At 38.5% G+C, this 20,121-nt stretch overlaps 1 protein-coding gene across 1 annotated transcript in view; it reads left to right on the forward strand.

Annotated features, from left to right (window-relative positions):
- Nucleotides 1-20,121, forward strand: part of PREX2 (phosphatidylinositol-3,4,5-trisphosphate-dependent Rac exchange factor 2) — a 94,933-nt gene that overhangs the window by 65,802 nt on the left and 9,010 nt on the right. The window contains 2 exon segments of the mRNA XM_009703322.1: nucleotides 6,526-6,592; nucleotides 8,548-8,738. Of these exon segments, the coding sequence (XP_009701624.1) occupies nucleotides 6,526-6,592; nucleotides 8,548-8,738 (258 nt within the window).

Here is a 20,121-nt window from a genome sequence, read left to right on the forward strand (position 1 = left end):
TTTAACATGTGGTTCCAAATGAGCTCGATTCTCATGGCTGAACTCTCTCTAAATGCAAAATCTCTATGAAGGAGACATTGAAAATTAAGCATTCACTCTGAAGGACATAACAAGGAAATAATAGCTAAATTTGTCTCCTGATGAACTTAATGAGAAGCATTTTAGGTAGAACAGAAATTAAGATTCATTGCATCTAAGTGAAGCAAGAACAGAGAGAGAATAGATTGATCCTGGACAAAGTAAATTAAATTTGTCTAGCTGGTCTAAAAGATACTGCCAGCTGGCTTGAATTTAGCTTTCTTTTTTTTTTTCTTCCCGTTCTATGCTCTTTCTGTGAGTGTAAATTCATTGTTTCTTTAGACTTTTGACAAAGTGCGATCAGTATTTATTATAGGTAGCGTTCTGAAATTGAAAATTACGTGTCTTGATAGATTATATATACTGAGTCTTTGCTCAGTGAAGTGGATATCTGGTTCATCCTGCTTGCTTTATCCTCTGCAAACATGGAGAAGATGTATCCCCAGCGATCAGAGGTGGAGCCTTTTCTTTCACTCCTGGTCACTGATAGGAATCCAGCCCAAGCCTGCAGCTTGTACAGCTCGGAGCTGTAGTAGAAACCCTGACCACCCAATGACTATTTGGCACGTTGTCTTTTTTAACAGTGTATTCCATGTCTCCATTTTGGCTTCTGATATTCCAGACATCCACTGTCTGAAAGGCAAATGTGGAAGCAATTAGTTAGTACTAATGGGTTCAGTGTGGATTTATCTGTTTGGATAATGATGGGAGAAGCAGAAAGGCAGCTGTAACTGCTTTGTGGCCCAAGAACCTTCCTTCACAATCACAAATAGGATGGTTGCAAGTGATCTTGGAAGGAGGTAGAGATGCTGAAGACTGGATTCCTGGAAAAATAGGGGTTAAAATGTAGCATGTGAAAAGTGGACAGTGTTACATAGAGCAAATGGTAATTTTTTTTCCCATTTTTTTTGTCGTCCATGACTTTATCTTCACATTTCTATGATCCCCTGCTGAAGTATTTATAAAAGTTTGAGAGCAGGGCTGTAATGTGCCTGCTGGGATAGTAGGGCTGTTCCTTTGCAAGCGTCCTCCTCGGTTTGCACCTCAGATACTTGTACTCATCCTAACACCAATTTCTTAACATGCCTTCTTCACAGACTGGAGAGAGTTTAAATTGGTGGGAGACCAGTAGTTTAGCCAGATGCTGCAGGCTTGCAAGAAAATGAGGAGCACTATGAAGAACTATCCCTTCTGTTTAAGAGTCCAGTTCCTTAGGAATTGAGTTTTCCAGGGCTGAAAGTCTGTGTACCAGCTATGCTCCCAGTCTACTCCACTAAAGCGGACAATTCTCAAAAAAGCCCTTAAGTTTCAGTTCTTGAAGTTCTCTTAACACCCCTCCTCACTTGATATTTCTGTGCATAACTAAATCTAATTATTGTCCTCTTTGTGTATTTTGCTTGTCTCACAGTCGCATCCTCCTCCCCATAGACTGCACCGTTTCCCATGGTTTTGTTTGCTTACACTTACAGTAGAGACTGAGAAAAGGTGGTTTGTCAGGTTTGTGCCTGGAGTAAGCCAGGAATCGTGGAATCATTTAGGTTGGAAAAGACCCTTAGGATCATTGAGTCCAACTGTTAACCTAGCACTGCCACGTCCACCACTAAACCATGTGCCTAAACACCATGTCTACACATCTTTTAAATACCTCCAGAGACTCTACTCCAGGGACTCTACCACTTCCCTGGGCAGCCTGTTCCAGGGCTTGACAACCCTTTCGGTGAAGAAATTTTTCCTAATATCCAATCTAAACCTCCCCTGGTGCAACCTGAGGCCATTTCCTCTTGCCCTATTGCTTCAGGTCGTTGTAGAGAGCGATCAGGTCTCCCCTCAGCCTCCTCTTCTCCAGACCAAACACCCCCAGCTCCCTCAGCCGCTCCCCATCAGACTTGTGCTCCAGGCCCTTCCCCACCTTCGTTGCCCTTCTCTGGACTCGCTCCAGCACCTCAAGGTCTCTCTTGTCGTGAGGGGCCCAAAACTGAACGCGGGATTCGAGGTGCGGCCTCACCAGTGCCGAGTACAAAGGAAGGGCTTACCGAGTTGCTTACATGTGAAATATGAATTACCCTTGGTAAATTCAGAGCCACGTGGTGTGAAAATTTTCCGTTCTGCACTTCAGTTTGCCCAATAATTGTGAAAGGTCAGAATATTACTATGTATACGCTTTGAGAGGTTATAATCATGATACTGTCATGAAGGTTTTCTCTTATAATTAAACCTTTCTCTACTGTACATAGTATTGTATCACTGATGTAGATGTTAGGACATGTCATTTAAAATCACTAGGCCTTAGTATGGGCTGAGAGGGTAATTATACCTGGTAATTTATCATTTATTGAGACCATTTAGTGGAAAGAACATGTAAAACACTTGGTAATTTATCATTTATTGAGACTTACCATTTAGTGGAAAGAACATGTAAAACACTTAGATTTGCTTGCTGTGACAGCAAATAGTTTCTGCAATGGATACTTTCTACTGTAGAAACAATTGAATTTTTATGTGTATTGTACATATTAAAAATGTATGTCCAAATGTGTGTATACATACATAAAATACACGTGCTATATGCATGCTCACTTACAGTTAACAACCAGATGACAGAACACAGAGTTGTTATTGAAGAAGTACAAAAGTACATGTGCATATATATGCAAATACTCAGAGATATTATTTATCTATGTCATAAATACATGCTTCGCAGTTTGAGCTGAAGAAAAGAATTAGAGACACCAATTCTAACACTTCCTTAGTGGACCTCTGTACTGATGTATCCTTTGCCATGTTGTTGACTCTGCTTTTCTACATGATCTTGAATATCTTGTGACCAAGGGATTGAAAATCAAGTAGAATTAAAATGTATTTCCATCCTTCTGTTGAAGACAATATGAATTTATTTGTATGTGTGCCACAGCGATGAAGAAAATATAAAAGACTAAATTATTCTGTGCTACAACATCAAAGCAAACCCTCTCTAGAGCAGAACCCCCAACTTGCCTTTATTTAATGCCATAACCCAGTTACCTGCCCTTCCCCCTGTCCGCACTCCAGTCACTTCTTTACTATCCTTGTGTTTCAAAGGAAAGGTGATCAACATCTAGGATAACCCTGTGGGCTTTCTGGAACGACAAATTGAGAGTAAGACTAGAAACTTGGCTCCGCTTGAGTTTTTGCATTTACAAAGTTACTCAGGAATGTGTGTGTCTAGTCTACAGGTTTGGAGCCTTGTTAGAGTTCAATTTTCAGTATTTCAGATTTTCAGGATTTTACGTATCCAGGTCAATTTTGGAAGGTACCCTGTAAAGTGCTTCACTAAAAACATCAGTCCCTCTGCATCTCCTTTGTACTCGAGGTCTGGGAAGACATCTTGGGAAAGCATTCATCTTGTGATAGATTTTTCTTTTTGAACCCAAAGATATTTGTTACCTCATTCCAGTGTAAGTTTTCCCTGAGATACTTGTCCCATTATTTCACATTGTTACATAGGGGATACCTTACGAACACAGCAATTATCCCCTGTAGTTTTAATGCCTATTGGATTTTCTACCTTTTTTTTAGAGAAAGGCTTTTCTGCTACAGCTTAGAGAAATTGTAAGGCTTTTAGAAGCAAAACCAGCATCACATCTGCAGACAAAGAACTATGATTTCATTCTTCTTCTTTTCAAATGGATTAGAAAATATTGTCCAAATTGGGCACCATGCCAAGATTGCCATTAACTTTTCCTATAAAATATGATTAAGGACCTTAACAAGCATTTAGTAATTAAGTGAAGTGCTTTGGAAATTTATATGCTGTCCACAGTTTGTCATGTTCTGTAAAATACTGAAGACAGTTTTTATGAAAAGCAATAAAAATAAAGCACTTGAGAAACATCTGGGAGTGTTATCTGATATTGGGGGGGGGAGCAGTTTCATTTGTAACAAGATACTTTGATATTTAAAATTAATGTTGTGTATAGTTGATTTTTGTTTGTTCTTTAGGTTAATGAGTAATTAACTGAATTAATGGAGTAATTCCTATAATTGTATATCCCATTCTAGTGTCCATGTTGCTTCATTTTGTACCCTGAGTTGATTATTTTCCATGTACTCCATTAATGTGTGTACTGTTCTATATTTGGTTTCTGGTTTCATTTAATGCAGCTGAATTTGCTGAAATAACAGTCCAAAGAGAATGGGAGTGCTGAACAGACTCTGAGTGAAGCAGATTTTCCTGTGGCATGGCAGGAAAGAACAGTATAGGCTTTCAGTCTGATAATGTTCGGTGGATCACAGGGTGATGCCTGTTTTTTTTTTTTTTTAGCTTTGCTAACAAAGAAAAAAGGTTGATCTGTTGCTGCTGAAGTAGCTTTTATGTGCTGTGGCCAGTCGAAGTGATGTATGAGTAATTTTCTCTGCAAACCTCTTTTCCTTCCAATAGTCTCCAGCTTCCTTTGACACAGCGTACATTCTGGATCAGGCAACAGGCTTAATGGAATAACAGAAGTAGCTTAGCTTTGCTGTGCTTTCTGAGGGGATTAATTCAAACCTTAAATTTGGGAGAAGGTGCTTTTCAAAACTGCAAGGCTACGGGAAGCAAAATCGACTAGAATTAAAGGTGACTGGATTTTTTTTATCAGCTCAGTTATTCCAGATTATTGAAGAGTAAGAGCCTATTCAAATCTGCAGTCTGCACCCCTGTCCTGCAAGTGTGTAACAACGTGAATAACTTCTCTCACAGATGAAAACACAAAAAAGGGGGAGGAGAGCAGCTCTTATCCATCTATGTTGTATGGATGACTGGAGGATCCAGGTGATCCTGTCATTTGAGAGCTAGGATGCACGGGTGTGTTCTTTTCAGTGTTTATTTTAATATTTTATTGCAGCTGCAGTTTGGTTCCAGCCTGGGCCGTGGCTCAGCTGTGAGCTTTGGTCAGGTCTGCTCCTTGTGCACAGGCAATGGAGAATCTGTTTCTTTTTTTTTTTTTTTTTTTTCCTCCCCTACATGTTCCATAGTTCAGTGGGGTTTTTCTTGTTTCATTTTAACCTTGGCCAGAATTGCTGCGGTGGTAGCTGTTGCCTGGTGCTCACTGGATGCCTCATCCAGGCAGGGAAAGCCTACCAGGTGTGGTTTTTTTTTTTCCAGGTTTTAGGAGTTTTTCCACCAGCAGAATGAGTTTTGTGATCAGAGAATCACAGGATGGTTTGGACTGGAAGGGACCTTTAAAGATCCCCTGATTCAAACCCCTGCCATAGGCAGGGACAAATTTTTTTTCTGAAGCAGTGCTGCAGAGGCAGAGAAACTGTGATCGTATCCCAGAGATATGTAAGCTATTTCCTCTGCCTATGAGATGTTTAATGATAGCTCATCTGTGGTGAGCAATTAATTTGCTTGTAAGGTAGAAAGAAGAAAAAAAAAAATTCCTCTAGGGTTCCTGAGTTGAAGGAGAGAGAAGAGCTCCGTGCTTCCTTTGTGCTCTTTGCTAAAGTTCTTCCTTTCTGGTGTTGAGTAAGAGACGTTTTCCAGGTTTGGGAGAGAAGGATAGCATGGAAACCCCTGTGTACAAAACGTCAGCCTCCTTTGTGCCACACAGAAATTAGCCAACCTTTGTCTTTTAAAGCAGCGTGTGTTGCATTTGTCCATTTTAAAGAAACTTTTTCTGGTACTGCTCATTGATAAGTGAAAAGTTACAGAAGGAACTGGGAGAATGTGGGTTGATGAGCTTTAGTAGACTATAGATACAGTAAGTATGTTTTTTCTCTCGCTTTTGTGTTCTGCAGGTAAATGAAAGTTTTCTTTGGCTTCTCCTTTCAGGCAGTAATTCATTTTCAAAGAAGCATGCAGAAATTGTAAAGAAAGGCAGTTCGGTTTTTATTTACACATGCGTGCATGAGTGCACACACTGCAAATGCCATTTTGCTTGTATGATGCGTATTTGCCCCTTGTAGGGTTTTTGCTTTTTTTGTTTCTTTTCATGTTACGAGCTTGTGTATGTTTCCTCTGTCAGTACCGTGTTTCATGTTTGGGATTCTGGTTTGATATTATTGCAGTTATATACAGCTAATATGAACAAACTTATAGGGCACGAGGCTTAGGCAATGTTTATATGCCAAGTTTCCTAATGTCACTATTTAAATCGAGACAGTTGCCACAAACCTTTTCATGGATAGCTTTGGTGAAAATCAGTTTCGGATCCAGTTTTTCTACTAACTAGACATTAAAATTTTGTACTGTACTGTCAAATGGCAGAGAGAGTTTTGTCTCCAGAGCAAAAAATGTTCCTTGTTACTTTAAAAGAAAGAGTGATAGTGCCTATTTACCCATGTTTTATTCCTTGATCCTCTCTTAACATGAAGTTAAAAAAAAAAATTCCAACCTTAGAATGATATCTGAGAATTGTCACGTATATACATTTTGTTCAGGACTTTAAATAATTAACAGGTTTTGTGTTATTCTGTTTGTTCTTTCAGGGCATTCTACCTGGACAAGTCAAACTTGCCTCCAAATTCAACATCTAAAGCGGCTTATATAGATAAGGTAAATAAAAATGTTAAGTGCCTAATTAAACTTTCCATGTTACACACTATGTTATTGTAATCCTTTCCTGAGGCTTTCTTAATTCCATTGAAAAATTGAATTATTGAAAGCGGGGGGGAGGAAGGGAGGAGCTCTCTTGCAGGATTTTGTCCCACCTCTGTTTTAGGGGTATGTGATGCCCTGTAGTTCTGTATCAAAAGGGGTAGCTGGAGGGCATCACTGTATTTGAGAAGAGGGAACCGTAGCTTTCCTTTTTCGCTGTACTTTCAGAGCAATGCGATTGCTCCAGGAGCATGTCGGGGGTCGAAAGCTCAGAAGGCTTTCTTCTCAACCTCCTCATTTAGGCTTTCTTCAAACGCCTTCATCTGTCTTTAAACCTTTGTGACTGAGAGATCCCCGGGGCTATGAAAGTGCATTTAATGCCTATAGTTTGAAGACGTAATGCCCATATTGCAGCCCATTAGGGAGAAAAAAGAAGTTCCTAGAATCTTGCCTGTACCAACTTACGAAGTGATTGAGCTACTGTGGCTTGAGAAATACAGTGATCATCAGCTGAGCCCTATGACAGACTAAAATTTTATTTTGGTATCATCCAACATGGGTGTTAACAGACTGATAGTTCCTGTTTGTTGGATCCATGCTGGACTGCATGGGAGGGGAGAAGGACATGTGCCTGTGCCTCTCCTTCCCTGCTGAGTCAGCAGCTTAAATTTCTAAGCAGTCACAGGTGGAGCAGGAGACATTCGCTATATGTGGAGTGCTTGTTACCCCTAAACCTGTTCCCTATCTATTTCAGTGAAAAGTTCAATGGCAAGATAAAAGCATCTCATAATCTAGATCTGACCAAGGGATGCTAGATTAAGCTAATGCATTTATTTTGCAATTGGAGCAAGCTAAGAGTGAGTGCATGATCGGTTTGTGGCGGTGCCTTTTCGTCTGTTCTCCTTAGCTCTGCATTAGTAAATGGCACTAGCTAAAATGAATTCAAACCAAGTTAAAGCAATAGGACCTAAACCAAGTTAAATCTGTTTGTGCCCAGGTTTAAATATGCTGGTTGTTAGAATTGATTTACTTGACCTCTATGCTTTCCAGTGAAGTAAGTGAGGCTGCCGTTTCCCTAACTGGTTAAAACTATCTTTAGGGAATGAATCTGTCTTTCAAAAGATTAATTCTTTGAGTAGCAGGCAGGTTTGTTGGAATCTTTAAGTGTTTCTGGAATAAAGAGAATGGAGAATTTGCAATTATGGGATCTGCAAAACTGTCTTGTGAACATCTCCTTTACACAAAGCATCATGAGGTGATGTTTTTCATTGCTGGACCACTCTTAAAGGTTCCTCTTCTGAGAGCAGCCTTCCCCTTGAAGCTGCCTTCCTTACTAAGTGCATCATTTATTTTCCATACAGTAATGCTGAGGTTATTTTAAGTCCCATTACAAAGTTAACTGTTCTTGTTTTGTAGTATGTTTTTGTCCCTTCTGCTCATTTTTATTTTTCCATGTTGTTAGTTGGGATTAGGAGCTAGACATTTGCATAAAGAGGACAGTGTTGTCTTAATTATAAGCTGATTTTCTCAACGAGTCAATTAATCAGTCTTGGCATCCCTCCTGTATATGCATACGGTTGTAGGTTGCCTGTTCATGGCTTCCCTTCTTTGCTAATACTGTTAATGGAGATGGCGCTGGTGGATCTGTTCAGTCTAGTGAAGTGCAAAACACTTCTGTAGGCAGGACTGGGAATGAAAGTGTCAGTGACAGTAAGAATTGAAAAGTTTGAGAAAGTTGTCATAGGTCATGTAACAGAAGACTGTGTGCTCTGTATTTGTGTTACGGAATTTGGCTTTGGCTTTCTCAGCCAGCCCTGCTGTTCCATCTGTATCTGTAATGACCTACTCTAAAAGAGCATTTTGTGTGCTCTCACTAGCAAATATTTAAATCTCTCTCTCTTCCTCTCTTGCAGCTGATGAGGCCTCTCAATTGCTTGGATGAACTTTACCGACTCATAGGGTCCTTTATCCGATCCAAGCGCACGGCTGCCTGTGCATACACTGCGTGCAGCGCTTCTGGAGTTGGATTGCTTTCAGTGTCGTCTGAACTCTGTAGCAGGCTTGGAGCTTGTCACATCATTATGTGCAACAGTGGGGTCCACCGGTATGACGATTTCTTTTCCTCCCTTTGTTTCAGTCAGTCATTGCAAGTTGGAGACTGCCACTTTTTATTTGTACAGAGGTCTTACACTAAATGTCTAGTATTTTAGACTAAATATCTAACACACTAGAGAGTTTTGTGGTGAAATTCTAGAATTGTATTTCCAGCGTTTGACAGAAATGAGCAGTATCATTTTGTTTTGTGGGGTTGTAATGGATTGTTCCTCATTCAGGTCAGTAAAAGGCAGAAATCTTAATTGCGAAAGCAGAAGAAGGAAGGTTTCCTAGGTGAATAACACATACTACATTAAACTCTTAATACAGGCAGGAAATGCTGAAAGTTGTATTTACTTTGTATGCTGGGGGAATGGTACTAGAGCTTGTTTCAAGGAAAAAAATTAAACAGAAGAGACATGCATTTTTGCAGGTGTACCTTATGATAACTAGAAGTTCAGCCTGTAGAACAGTTGATGTGATTAATACAATATCAAAAAATGAACTGAGCTATAATCAACTGACCTTTGGCGTCAACGCTAGGAGATTTTAATAGACAAATACATGTATATGACAATAGCATCATTATAGAGCTGTTTCATCAAAGGCAGCAATATGTTTATGTTCCAGCTGGACAGGTTACAATTTTTTTGTACATTATACCAAAAAAACAAAGACTACAATTGGAGAGGGGGAGGAAAAACCCCAGCAAACAAAACCCCAAACATAACCAAGAATCTGATGCTAAATATCTGCTGCTCTTATAAGAATTCCAAACTGGAGATCACAGGTAGCAATATGTGAAAAATGTACTCCTTAGTTTCTGATCTATGCAATCCTTATTTTAGCAGGCTTGGTTACCAGTACATTGATTTAGAATGAGCCTTTCTTTCTCCTCATTTTAAGTAATGTCCTTTCTTTAAAAGAGCTTTGAGGAGGGAAAAAAAAATAAAAGGCGACATAGCTGCAATGCAGATTATCAGGCATGAAAAACAGGAAGAGCTCCATATATAGCCAACACAATTAAGTTGTATAAAAACAGTGCTTGCCATTTCTTTTAACAGAGTTTGCAACAGACTATTTGTATTACTGTCCATCAGTGATACAAGTGTATATACCATGCTGTATACTGTACTTGATTTTAGGCAGTAACAGAAAAAGGCTGTATTACTTAACACTAGACACTATATCAGATGAAGATGGAAATACTATATAGTGTGGACTGCCATGAAGTTGTCATTTCAGAAGAGCATGAAGCTATACAGCCTTTGTCAGGCTCTTAGTTTTAGTTTCATGTCTTACATGATCAGAAAAGACTTTGGGCTTAATTCTTTTTTTTTTTTATAAAGCTGAAAAAGACTACTTCTGGGTTTCATCATGGTTTCATGGATTAAGTTCTGAATTTGCCAGTACTTTGTGCCAAAAATTCTTATAGTTTAAGAATAAAGTCAGAGCAACTTTAATAGCCCCAAATAAACTATTACCCCACAGTGTGTGGGTCACAAGTTAATCAGAATAATTTGGTGACTGAATAAGAGGTGGTATACTTGATTCTGAATGTGAGCTGTTCTTAGATGAAAATAGATTATTCATCAAATTTCTGCTCAAAATTGGGGCTGATTCAAAGGTATAAACTATTAAATATCTATTTAAGTATATTTTAAAAACACAAAATATTAGAAAACCAACGTATTGGATTCCAAGACTAAATTATGAGCCATGGGAATGGGATTTAAATGTGTTATGTGTGGGTTTCCATCTAGATGTTGAAGGATTCAAGATCACCTGCTTACATAAAGTAAAGGTGCAAACCACCTTTCTCTGAAGCGTGACTGGTTCTGCTTTACAGCGAGTCCATTTGAGCTTTTGTACCGATACTGTTACTTGACTTGTGCGCGAATACTGCCTTTGTGGCTACCATCTGTTCAGAGAGAGAAACATCAACTCTTGGCATTATCAGAGACATTTTAAGATAGGCCCTCCAGGAAAAAGGAATGCGTTGCTTGAGATTTTATAGGTATTCAAAGAGTTTTGGCTCTGAATTTCCAAAAGTTCAGAAGAAAACTCATATATTTAGAGACTAGAAGGGATTCTTATGCTATTATTTTTTGACGCACTAAAAGTTGAGGAAGTTTTTTTAACAACAGTTTCCTGAAATTACTGTTGTGCATACAAATTGGATGGATGAAGAAGTTTTCCCTTAGAATCTGAAGGTGTATAAAGTGATTTGGTGTGCTGTTTTCTCTTTCTGACCTCTCTAGGCCACATCTCCACAGTCCAGCACTAACTAGGCTCTACTTTTTGGCTTTCTGAAATTGCCTTTGCCCAGATAGAAAGCTTGTTTTGTCTCCAGCTACTAGGCTTGCTGGGTGAATTTTGTTCCTGCCATTTCTGCTAAATTCTGCTGTGTTTTTGTGAACCTATTCCCCTTGCCGCTCTGTGGAGTGAAACTGTCTTGCAGCACCAGGAAATCCTGTGAGGAAGACAGAAGAGGAAAGAGTAAAGTGCTGGATGCGATCGAGTCCTGTAGACGAAGATGATTTTGCTCGTTGCCTGCAATCTTGCTTAATTCTTCAGTTTGTTGGAATATTATTTGATCAGGGCAGACAACCTTGCAGAATAGTGCTCTTTCAGTTGTAAGGTAGTTCTTTAGAGTTCAAGTTACTGATTTTCAGTAAGAGAGGGTATTTATCTCTGGTTGTATTCAGCACTGTATCTGGCCTTCTGTGTTCTTAGAAACTAAATGCTGTGAAGTGCTTGATTGCAACCAGTTGCTGGAATCCGCTTTCTGTAGGCCCAGACCAAGGAAAGACTCGCGACTGTTTTTTAACACTGTGCTACGCGTATTAAATAAGTTGAAAATTGGTATTATCTACAGGTGCTAAAAGGCAAGCAGATGGGGGAAAGATGTGAATTGTCCTTGCAGGTTAAACTTTGAAAGTATATTCTTCATTTATCGATCTTGCCAGCTTGAAAATGAAGAATAATCAACTCAGAGCAAGGTTCCTGTATGCTTTCTTTTAAACCCCCCTCATTTTAGCCTAAGTTTTATGATTGGTCTTTGATGGGAGAGAATAAGAGTCTGTGGAAGAGTACAGGGTGCTCTGCTGGTCAGCATCTTTTGTTCATGGGGAGTGGGAGCTCAGCAAACCATTAATCTGTCAGAATTAGAGATGTATTTAATAAACTTTAAACAAAATATATATGAACCTTCCCTCACTCCATTTCTCTCTCTCTTACTGAATGGACTGCGAAACCCTTTCTGTGTTTTCTCAATTTAGGTGTCATGGATTGACAGAGGGCGAGGGGGTGTTCTGCCACCCCTCCTCCTAACCAGAACCAAATCCCAGATAGCTTGGGAGGGAGGTGCTGGGTGCCAGTCCAATGCAGAAGAGGCCAAGAACTATGAAACAGCAGCTTTGTCTGCTTTGACAGTGATTGCTGATCTCTGCATCAGCAGTGTCTTGGTTTCTGACTTCTCTGTGATCCATATTAAATTGCTTTTTACACTGCACTCAGCTAAAACAGCTTGACAGAGTTCATATTTTCATCCCTATATCCAAGATAATGCTGGGGATTTTGAATTCCTGGTGATTGCTTTGCTTTGATTTTTGTTATGACAATATGTTTACCAATTTACATTAGAGCCTAAAATCCTATATCTATTTCAGACAGCAGTTCTTTTCAAATATATTTCTACCACCGGAAAAACAAGGATGCAGAAAAATAAGTCCCTTTAACCTTCAGTGTCCTAAGTGACATGTGTATACTACAAACTCCCCTTGGATTATCATAAGCGAACATGCCTTGTTGATCAACATCAGGAACAGAGCTCTAAATTAGTCCAAGAAATCAATAGTTTGCATTTCTGTTTTCCCTTTTTTATCATCCATAATTGTATTTCTGCCTGCCAATCAGCTGTCACCCTGTAAACAGTGCTCTGCTTGCTTTACTTGTATTCGTTCTGTTTGAAGTTGCAATCACTCTGTACAAATGTAGGTGATGAAAGGCACTTTTAAATTTTATTGAATCATGATACTAGCTCCTGCTGGAGGGAGAAGAGCGAGACTGCAGTGCACAGACATGTCCTAGCCTCTTTCTATGCCAAAACGAAATTAGGTGCAGCAGCTGCAGAAGTCTGTTCGGGGACCGTAGGCCTTACAGGCTCAAAGGAATCATTTAAAGCATCCAAATGAAACAAATCCCAAGTTTATTTAAAATTTTGCATTTCCTGAAGGATCAAGAGAAAAGAAGACTTTTATAATCTTGGGGGGGGCAGGGGAAGGGGATGGAATCCAGAAAAATCACTGTCGTCTTTTCTTTTCTGAATTTTAATTTCCCCTCCAGAAAGTCTCTCCTTAGCGTTACCATCCTTCAAGCAGTGGGGTTCTGGCTGGCAGGCGCTCGGCTGAATGATGAGGCAGGTTTTGCCAAGGGTTGATTAGGCTGTCTCCTGTAGCTGGCACAACTCCTGCAACCCAGCTAAACCTGCTCCATCTTCCACCGAGCAAGGCAGAGTAACACCATAAGCTGTCCATCACGGCCAGCTGCCTTTCTGTGAATCAGTTGAAACAAGGTGACAAATAGATACCCTGAATTTATATTTTAGACATTCTATCGTAAGAATTCTTCCTTTGAGATTATTTTCGAAATTTTTCTGTTGGAATTTAGTTCTGAACTCAATGACTGCGTGCTACCAAAAAAAAAAAAAATCTCCTTGAAGTTTTGCAGCTGTATTTAGGCTGGCTACTAGCTCCAGAGTAAGAAGGCTTTCTGGGATTGCTGGGACTACTTTCAGCAGGCAAGTCAACACAGACTGAAAAATTAATCCCAGCTCCTCTCCAGCCTTCTGGTCTAAACTGTGCTTTTAGTCCTGCTACCTTCTCATTTAGTCAAGGTTCCCTTCTATTTTTTTTTTAAATGGCAGTTTTGTTATTTCTAGCTACAATTAGTATATTTTTGTGATGCCTTACCTACTGAGGCATAAACAAACTTTTCTTTTTGTAAAGTAATTGAGGATAGAGTATTTAATTCTGTGCTGGTGACTATTTGAAAACAGTTATGTAACTGTTAAATATGTGAGAATTTGACTTAAGACAAAATAAATGACATTTAGTACAAATAGGTTGTTTCTACAGTGATGATCATGTTATTTTGATCTGTATTTGCCTTTTATAGGCAATCTGGTACATTTTTGCTTTGTTATCTCTAATACTATGTGAAGGACAATAATCTTAGAGTTCTCTTGTACGTTTTAAATTCTGAGATGCTATTTTGTTTAAAATGCAATCTGAAAATGCAGAGAAGTGCATAAAATGCACTGAGACAGATAAGATGGATCTCAGTTGTTACTAGTATGAATTTGAAGGTGTTCTTTTTTTCTATTTGGATTCCTTTTAATATTATGAACATTTAGTAGCAGGGCTGACACACAGCTCCATCACCATGCTCTGTAGGATCATCCTCTCTTGCTTCAGTTCCTGCAGTATTGCCTTATCTGCAGTCCAGGACTTTGGGAGAATTTGATTCTTTCTTACAAACACTGCTATGTTACAACAAAAATAGAATAGATCCTCTTGAGCAATCTGAAATTAAAAACTTACCCCAATCATCTTTAATCTTTGAGGTGGAAAAGAGTTAAGTGAATAACCTGAGTTGTTACAAGACAGGAAGTAAATTGCAATTTTCCAGCAGATTTACTTGGCTGCTTACTTGGGAAGAAGCCTTTAATCTGAAAGACTTTCTGCGCAGAACAAGAGATAATGCATGAAGCAGCGTTTTTTAGTTGACTTTAGATTTTTTTGTTTGGTTTTGCAAGTATGACTGAGAAAGAGCAAACAAAGCAATGGGATACTTTGAATCTTTTGGAAATGCTGTTCTTTCATCAAAGAAAGACTATTTAATGGTGGAGGTGCCTCCTTGCAACGTTTCCGGCTGATTAAAGGATGACAAGATCTTACAGGCAGAATGTTTGTGAAAAGATGCTCTGTGCAGTTTTTTAACACTGACAGAAGATGTACAGTGAGAAGCTGTGCTTCCCCCGGCCCTTCGTTATTCTTTGAAAAGCTCTCTGATTTAAAGAAAGTAGAATAGTCACAGTTTATTTCTGGATATAGATTGTATGATAGTAATCTTCCAAATAAACTACAGAAAAACCCCATCATTACCTACTGCATGTTTCATGCTTTAGCATTAAAAATTACTAATTTTTAATTAATTAAAAATTACAATTAAAATTACAAAATAAACTTGATTAAAAGTATATTTGTAAGCTACAAAAGAAGTCATTAACCAAGATTAGGTCTGAAATATGGCTAATATATACTTACCTCCCAAGACTAGATTCTCTAGCTTGGTAAGTTCATGCCATCTCCTTCATCAAGTCAGAAGTCTGTTGGTAGCTTGTGTTTGAAAATACTTGGTAGAGCTGGGTTTGAGTATCCTCTCGTGAGATGGTGGATGTATGCCTGAAAGGGGAGCTGGGATATATTTATTTTGAGGTTTGCACAACTACATATTCACAGTGATGCCTCTTGTGAAGGAAACCTGTGCGTGCCAATGCTTAATGGATAAAAGGCAGAAGTCCCCTCAAGCATGGACTATCCATCTCTGTGTGGTGGTATAATATCTTCCACAGATAGTTACTTTTTGAAGCATTGTTTATGATTACTGAACCATCATAATGGAATAAATAGATTTTACGTGCAGAGTAATGGCTTTCTATATGTTGGCAGAAATAACACAAGTTTGGGACTAACCTTCAGTGGATGGGTTCAGTTCAAGGTGGATTTTCAAGCAGTGGACTTTCAATACTGGAAACATCTCAGCTTCACAAAGATTCATAAAGGAACTGAACCTAAGTCTTGAACTCCAGTAGAGTTTTATTGTAATTGTGTATTTGTAGTGTAATTGTCAAATACAATATTGTAGTTTAATGTACGAACTTCTTGCTCATTTTCTCTCTGATACCTATTGGCTGGCCCAACTTCCTTCTCACTGCAAATTCTCTTCACCAAAGTTTCAGTATATGGGCACAGAGAATGCCAACTTCAGTTTTACTCGCATGGAGACGTATTCCCACAATGAGAACAGCTTAGGAACTGTGGGAGAGTCTTGAGTTAGGCCTGTCTATACTTTTTATGCCTATTTCTTATAGTCCTGAACAACATTTTCTCTCCTTTTTAGGTTTATCATGGCCAATTTTCTTCTTTGGGTTACTCCTCAGAATCAATACATATTACCCAACCATCACTAGTAATTATAGAGAAATACCCCCAAAAATGTTTACCCCAAAGTGACTTACTTTAGTACTAAAGTTTTTAATTGCTGCATACACTGACATAAATAATAGCTGTTCTATAAGTATTCATTTAATTAACAGCAGAAAAAAATGAATACTCAATAGTGTAATCGGTTTAAAAGGTGGTCACATGTAGGTATGATTAGATTATCATGTATGGAAAGAAAAGTAATTAAAACAATAACATTGACATTAAATTACATGTTGAGTAGAAACTTTAGATTTTAATTAGGCTTAAGCATACATGCATCCTTTTCGTATTTCTTTCCTGTTCTCATAGCCAGAACATAATTCAGTTCAACATCCCTGGCTGTGGTAACTACTAAACCGATTTGTTTCACCTCATCTTTTCTATTCAGGGCATTTTTCTAAGGGATGTTATGATGCATCTTTGGATGTAGGATGGCTGGAATCCTAATTGAAACCTGAGAGTGAATTGGATTATTTAGATTCTTTTTACTCTGTTAACATAGATATACAGTTTGCTGAGTGGCAGTTCTGTAGGTAGTGTACATGAACTCAAATTATTTTTCCTTTCTGGTGACATTAAACAAGCTATCACAAACCAATCCATTTCTTAAGAAATGTCAATCTGTTTTCCTCTTCTACAACTCAGTTTTTCAGTGCTGATGTATGTCTATCCATCTGATTTGCAGCCCTTTATTAAAAATCACCTCCAGTCAGAAACAAATGGACTATTGGTGATAGAAAATTATTTAACCCCTTTTGTTCGGGATGGTCTGATCCAGAAGATGCTTGAAAGTTCACATTTAATCTTCACATCAAGCATGTCATGACTGATGAGAGACTGGGGGTAGCAGGCAGGGGCTGGGAGCAGCTGCAGCCCCTTCAGTCTCTTGGAAACCAGATGGGTGAAATGAGGAATTCTCAGCCCAGTTGTGCTGGGAAAGCCAAACATCCGTGCTGCCTTGCTGCTGTAATCTGTCAAAGCAGGGAATTTGTGATTCTAACTGACATAAATTCAGAGATGATGAATTGGAGTCTTTTGTTTTTCTGGCATAAAAGAAAGGATGAGAGGAGAAGAGAGGGAGTGAGAACAGATTTTGATTTGTTTACACTGTAAAATACATGGATTTGGGATTTATGCTTCCCATAATAGAATGTTATGAGTGCACTGAAGGAATTTTTCCTCTAGTATTTTCCTTGTTTGGTTTGTTTGGACTGATTGCATCCGAATGACTAGGTGCTTTCTGTGGTCAGAACTGCTTCCAAATTCCTTTCTAAACTTTAATACCATTTGCTTATCAGCTCTCAAAATGGAGAAGGGTGGATTGTTACATATCACACATACTTGCTGACAATCCTTGATACTGAACCTTGCTCAGACCACCAGAACAGTCTTGCCGTATGAGGAATTCCCCGCTTTCGTATTGTTTCATAAAATTGTACGAGTTGTATTGGTTTAAATTTGCATTTGCTTGATCTCCCTTGGCAGCCCTATTGCTGACGTGCTTCCAGTTATGACTTTTCCATGTTACCCTCTCGTATTTTGTGTGTGCATTTGTTTCTTTCACAGCTGGTTTCCAGGGCAGTTTGAGTTGTGATAACAGATATGTAGTAATTCAAAACCTATATTTGAAGAGCGGGGAGAAAGCACCAGGATGTAAATACATGTTTACTAGTCAATCAGTTCAGCATAACACAGTGGAAGGTTTATATGATCAGTTTCATTAGAGGATGCCATCTCATTGATTTGGTATTCAACCAAAATGAAGCTATTTGAGTGTGGTTGGCTTTTGTATCTAGAAAGTAGCAATCACATGACAAAAGCCATAACCACAAATTTGTATTTAATTCTGCCATTCATCAGACCTTTTACATGCCTTAAGAGAAACACAAAATCTAGTGATATTGAATTGCATCTCTGTTGAAATAATACATTGAAATGCGATCATGCCACTGATGCTATTTTAACATTTTTTTAACATACGTTAATGAGTAAGAATGTTTTTTAGAAGAAACAGTGGACGTATCGAACCAGCATTACTGTAGGACTTCACCTCGCATGTAAAATCTTTTATTAAAGAGGTGTGATAATAGGTAACGTCATCACTGCTGTCATCTTGAGTGTCTTCACTATTAATTTCCTAGGATACGTTAAAAATATTATCCTTAGAATTACTATTCTTTTTTACCCTGAGGCAAGATCTTCAGTTACAGCCATGATTGTACTGCAGTTGTTGCCTACCACTATAGTAGCCTATTAAAGAAATCTTCATTATGCTATTTCACTCTTTCTCTGCTTTTCCCACTCTGGTTATGTCTTTATCTACACACTTGGCAACCTTATTTCTGAATCACGGTTGGCATTGTCAAAATGTAGATGGCTCATGATGTCCATGATCACCAACCATTTCATCAGGTTTTGGATAGGGAGCAGTTTAGCAGTCTTTGTCAATCACCAGATGAGTGTTTGCACCTAATTCTTCAAGCTGACCTTCATTTAGGAGGTTCTTTTGTTAGTTTTGATTCACGCACGCAGAATATGATTTCTCTGTTGTTTCAGTCTTTTGGGTTCCAGGGAGATGGGATTTAAGGGGAAGCTGGCTCAGTAACTGGTTGGTTGAAAGCCGTAGTTTGAGCCCATTAACCTCTATTATACCTACAGAGAGACTTTTTACACTTTTTCTCTGGCTTAAATTACACCTGTCAAATTAGATTTCAGATACCTTTGCTCTTTCCCATTGTCAATGGGACAAAGCTTTCTTTGCAGTCTGGTCTGGAAAGTTAGATGTTTAGATTTTGGTGCTGGCATGTGTTATGAGCATGTACTTTGTTTGTGCAATATTTCACCTTTCAAAGACAAGATGAAAAGTCAGTGTTTAGAATTTCTAGTCTAATATTTAACTATTATGCACCTTAATCAAAGATATAACAGAAAAGATCAATAGATTTTTGCTTCGAGTTAACTTGGAGGTCTGTGTATACAAGAAACTTGGGGAATAAAAATAATTACATTATCAAGGAAAATCACTTAGCTTATAAATTTTTAATGAAAGGCCATTAATAAAGCTACAGATCAAATTTAGTATCTTCTACACTCACTTCTGTGAAACTTTTTACAGTCCATAAATTTACTTAAGTGGTATTTAAAATGTGTCAGGGTTTTTTTTTTCAATAAGAAAATAAGTGCAGACACGTTTTTCCTCCTACAGATCTTCTGCTTAGCAAGATGAGCGTTTGATTGAAACATATTGTCTGTTCTGTGTGTATAATATAAACTATGCAGAATCTTTTGGTCAGGATTTTGCCAAAAGGCTACTCAAAAGTATATTTTAAACATGTGTCTTAGTTTTATGATTTGAACTTGAAATATGCAGCTTTTGTCAGGTTCTGCTGAGGTAGGATCATTTTCTGTACAACTCATCTTTCTGGTTGAAGAGATTTGATTATTGCAGTACTTTGGTCGTGAACAGAAAAATCATCAAGCAGCTTACTGGTGCAGAATGGAGCCGCTCTCACCTCTTGGATGATGGCAGCCCTCAAACATGTTGTGCTTTCCAAAAAGTACCTGTTTCTACTCAGTTTTGTTGCCTTTATCTGAGTCTTCTACAGCTTTGGTCTTGATTGTGTGAGAAACCAACTATCCATCCTTGTCCTCACCATGACAACTGAAATCGGATGTCATGTCCAAAATGACTTTCCCTGCTACTTTTTGTCTGGTGTGATGACAGGTTGTCCTACAGCAAAATCTTTCCTGGTTGCTCTGACAAAGCAATTACAGCCTTTCCATTAGGATGTGGTACCATGGTCAGTTTTGTCCTCAAGTGTTTACTTAAAAAAGATTGGCAAAGTAGGAAAAGACAATTTATTTGAAGGAATGCCTTATTTATTTATTTTATTTTTGAAATGGGTAAATTTCTCTTGGTAAATGGACTGAACTGCGCTAATATGCCATGAGAATAACCAAACTAAATTAATCGCAAGAGGTCAGGATCGTGCTACCAAAGCTAAGGTCAGCATTAACAGTGGAGGGTGAGAGATACCGTGTAGAAACCACCTGGAAAGGGATTTATGCAATTACAAAAAATTGTTCTCCTTCACTTGTCGCGCTCTCATGCACTTAAACAGC

Source organism: Cariama cristata, unplaced genomic scaffold (assembly GCF_000690535.1).
Source record: "Cariama cristata isolate BGI_N322 unplaced genomic scaffold, ASM69053v1 scaffold4467, whole genome shotgun sequence".
In the NCBI taxonomy this organism is placed as follows: Eukaryota; Metazoa; Chordata; class Aves; order Cariamiformes; family Cariamidae; genus Cariama; species Cariama cristata.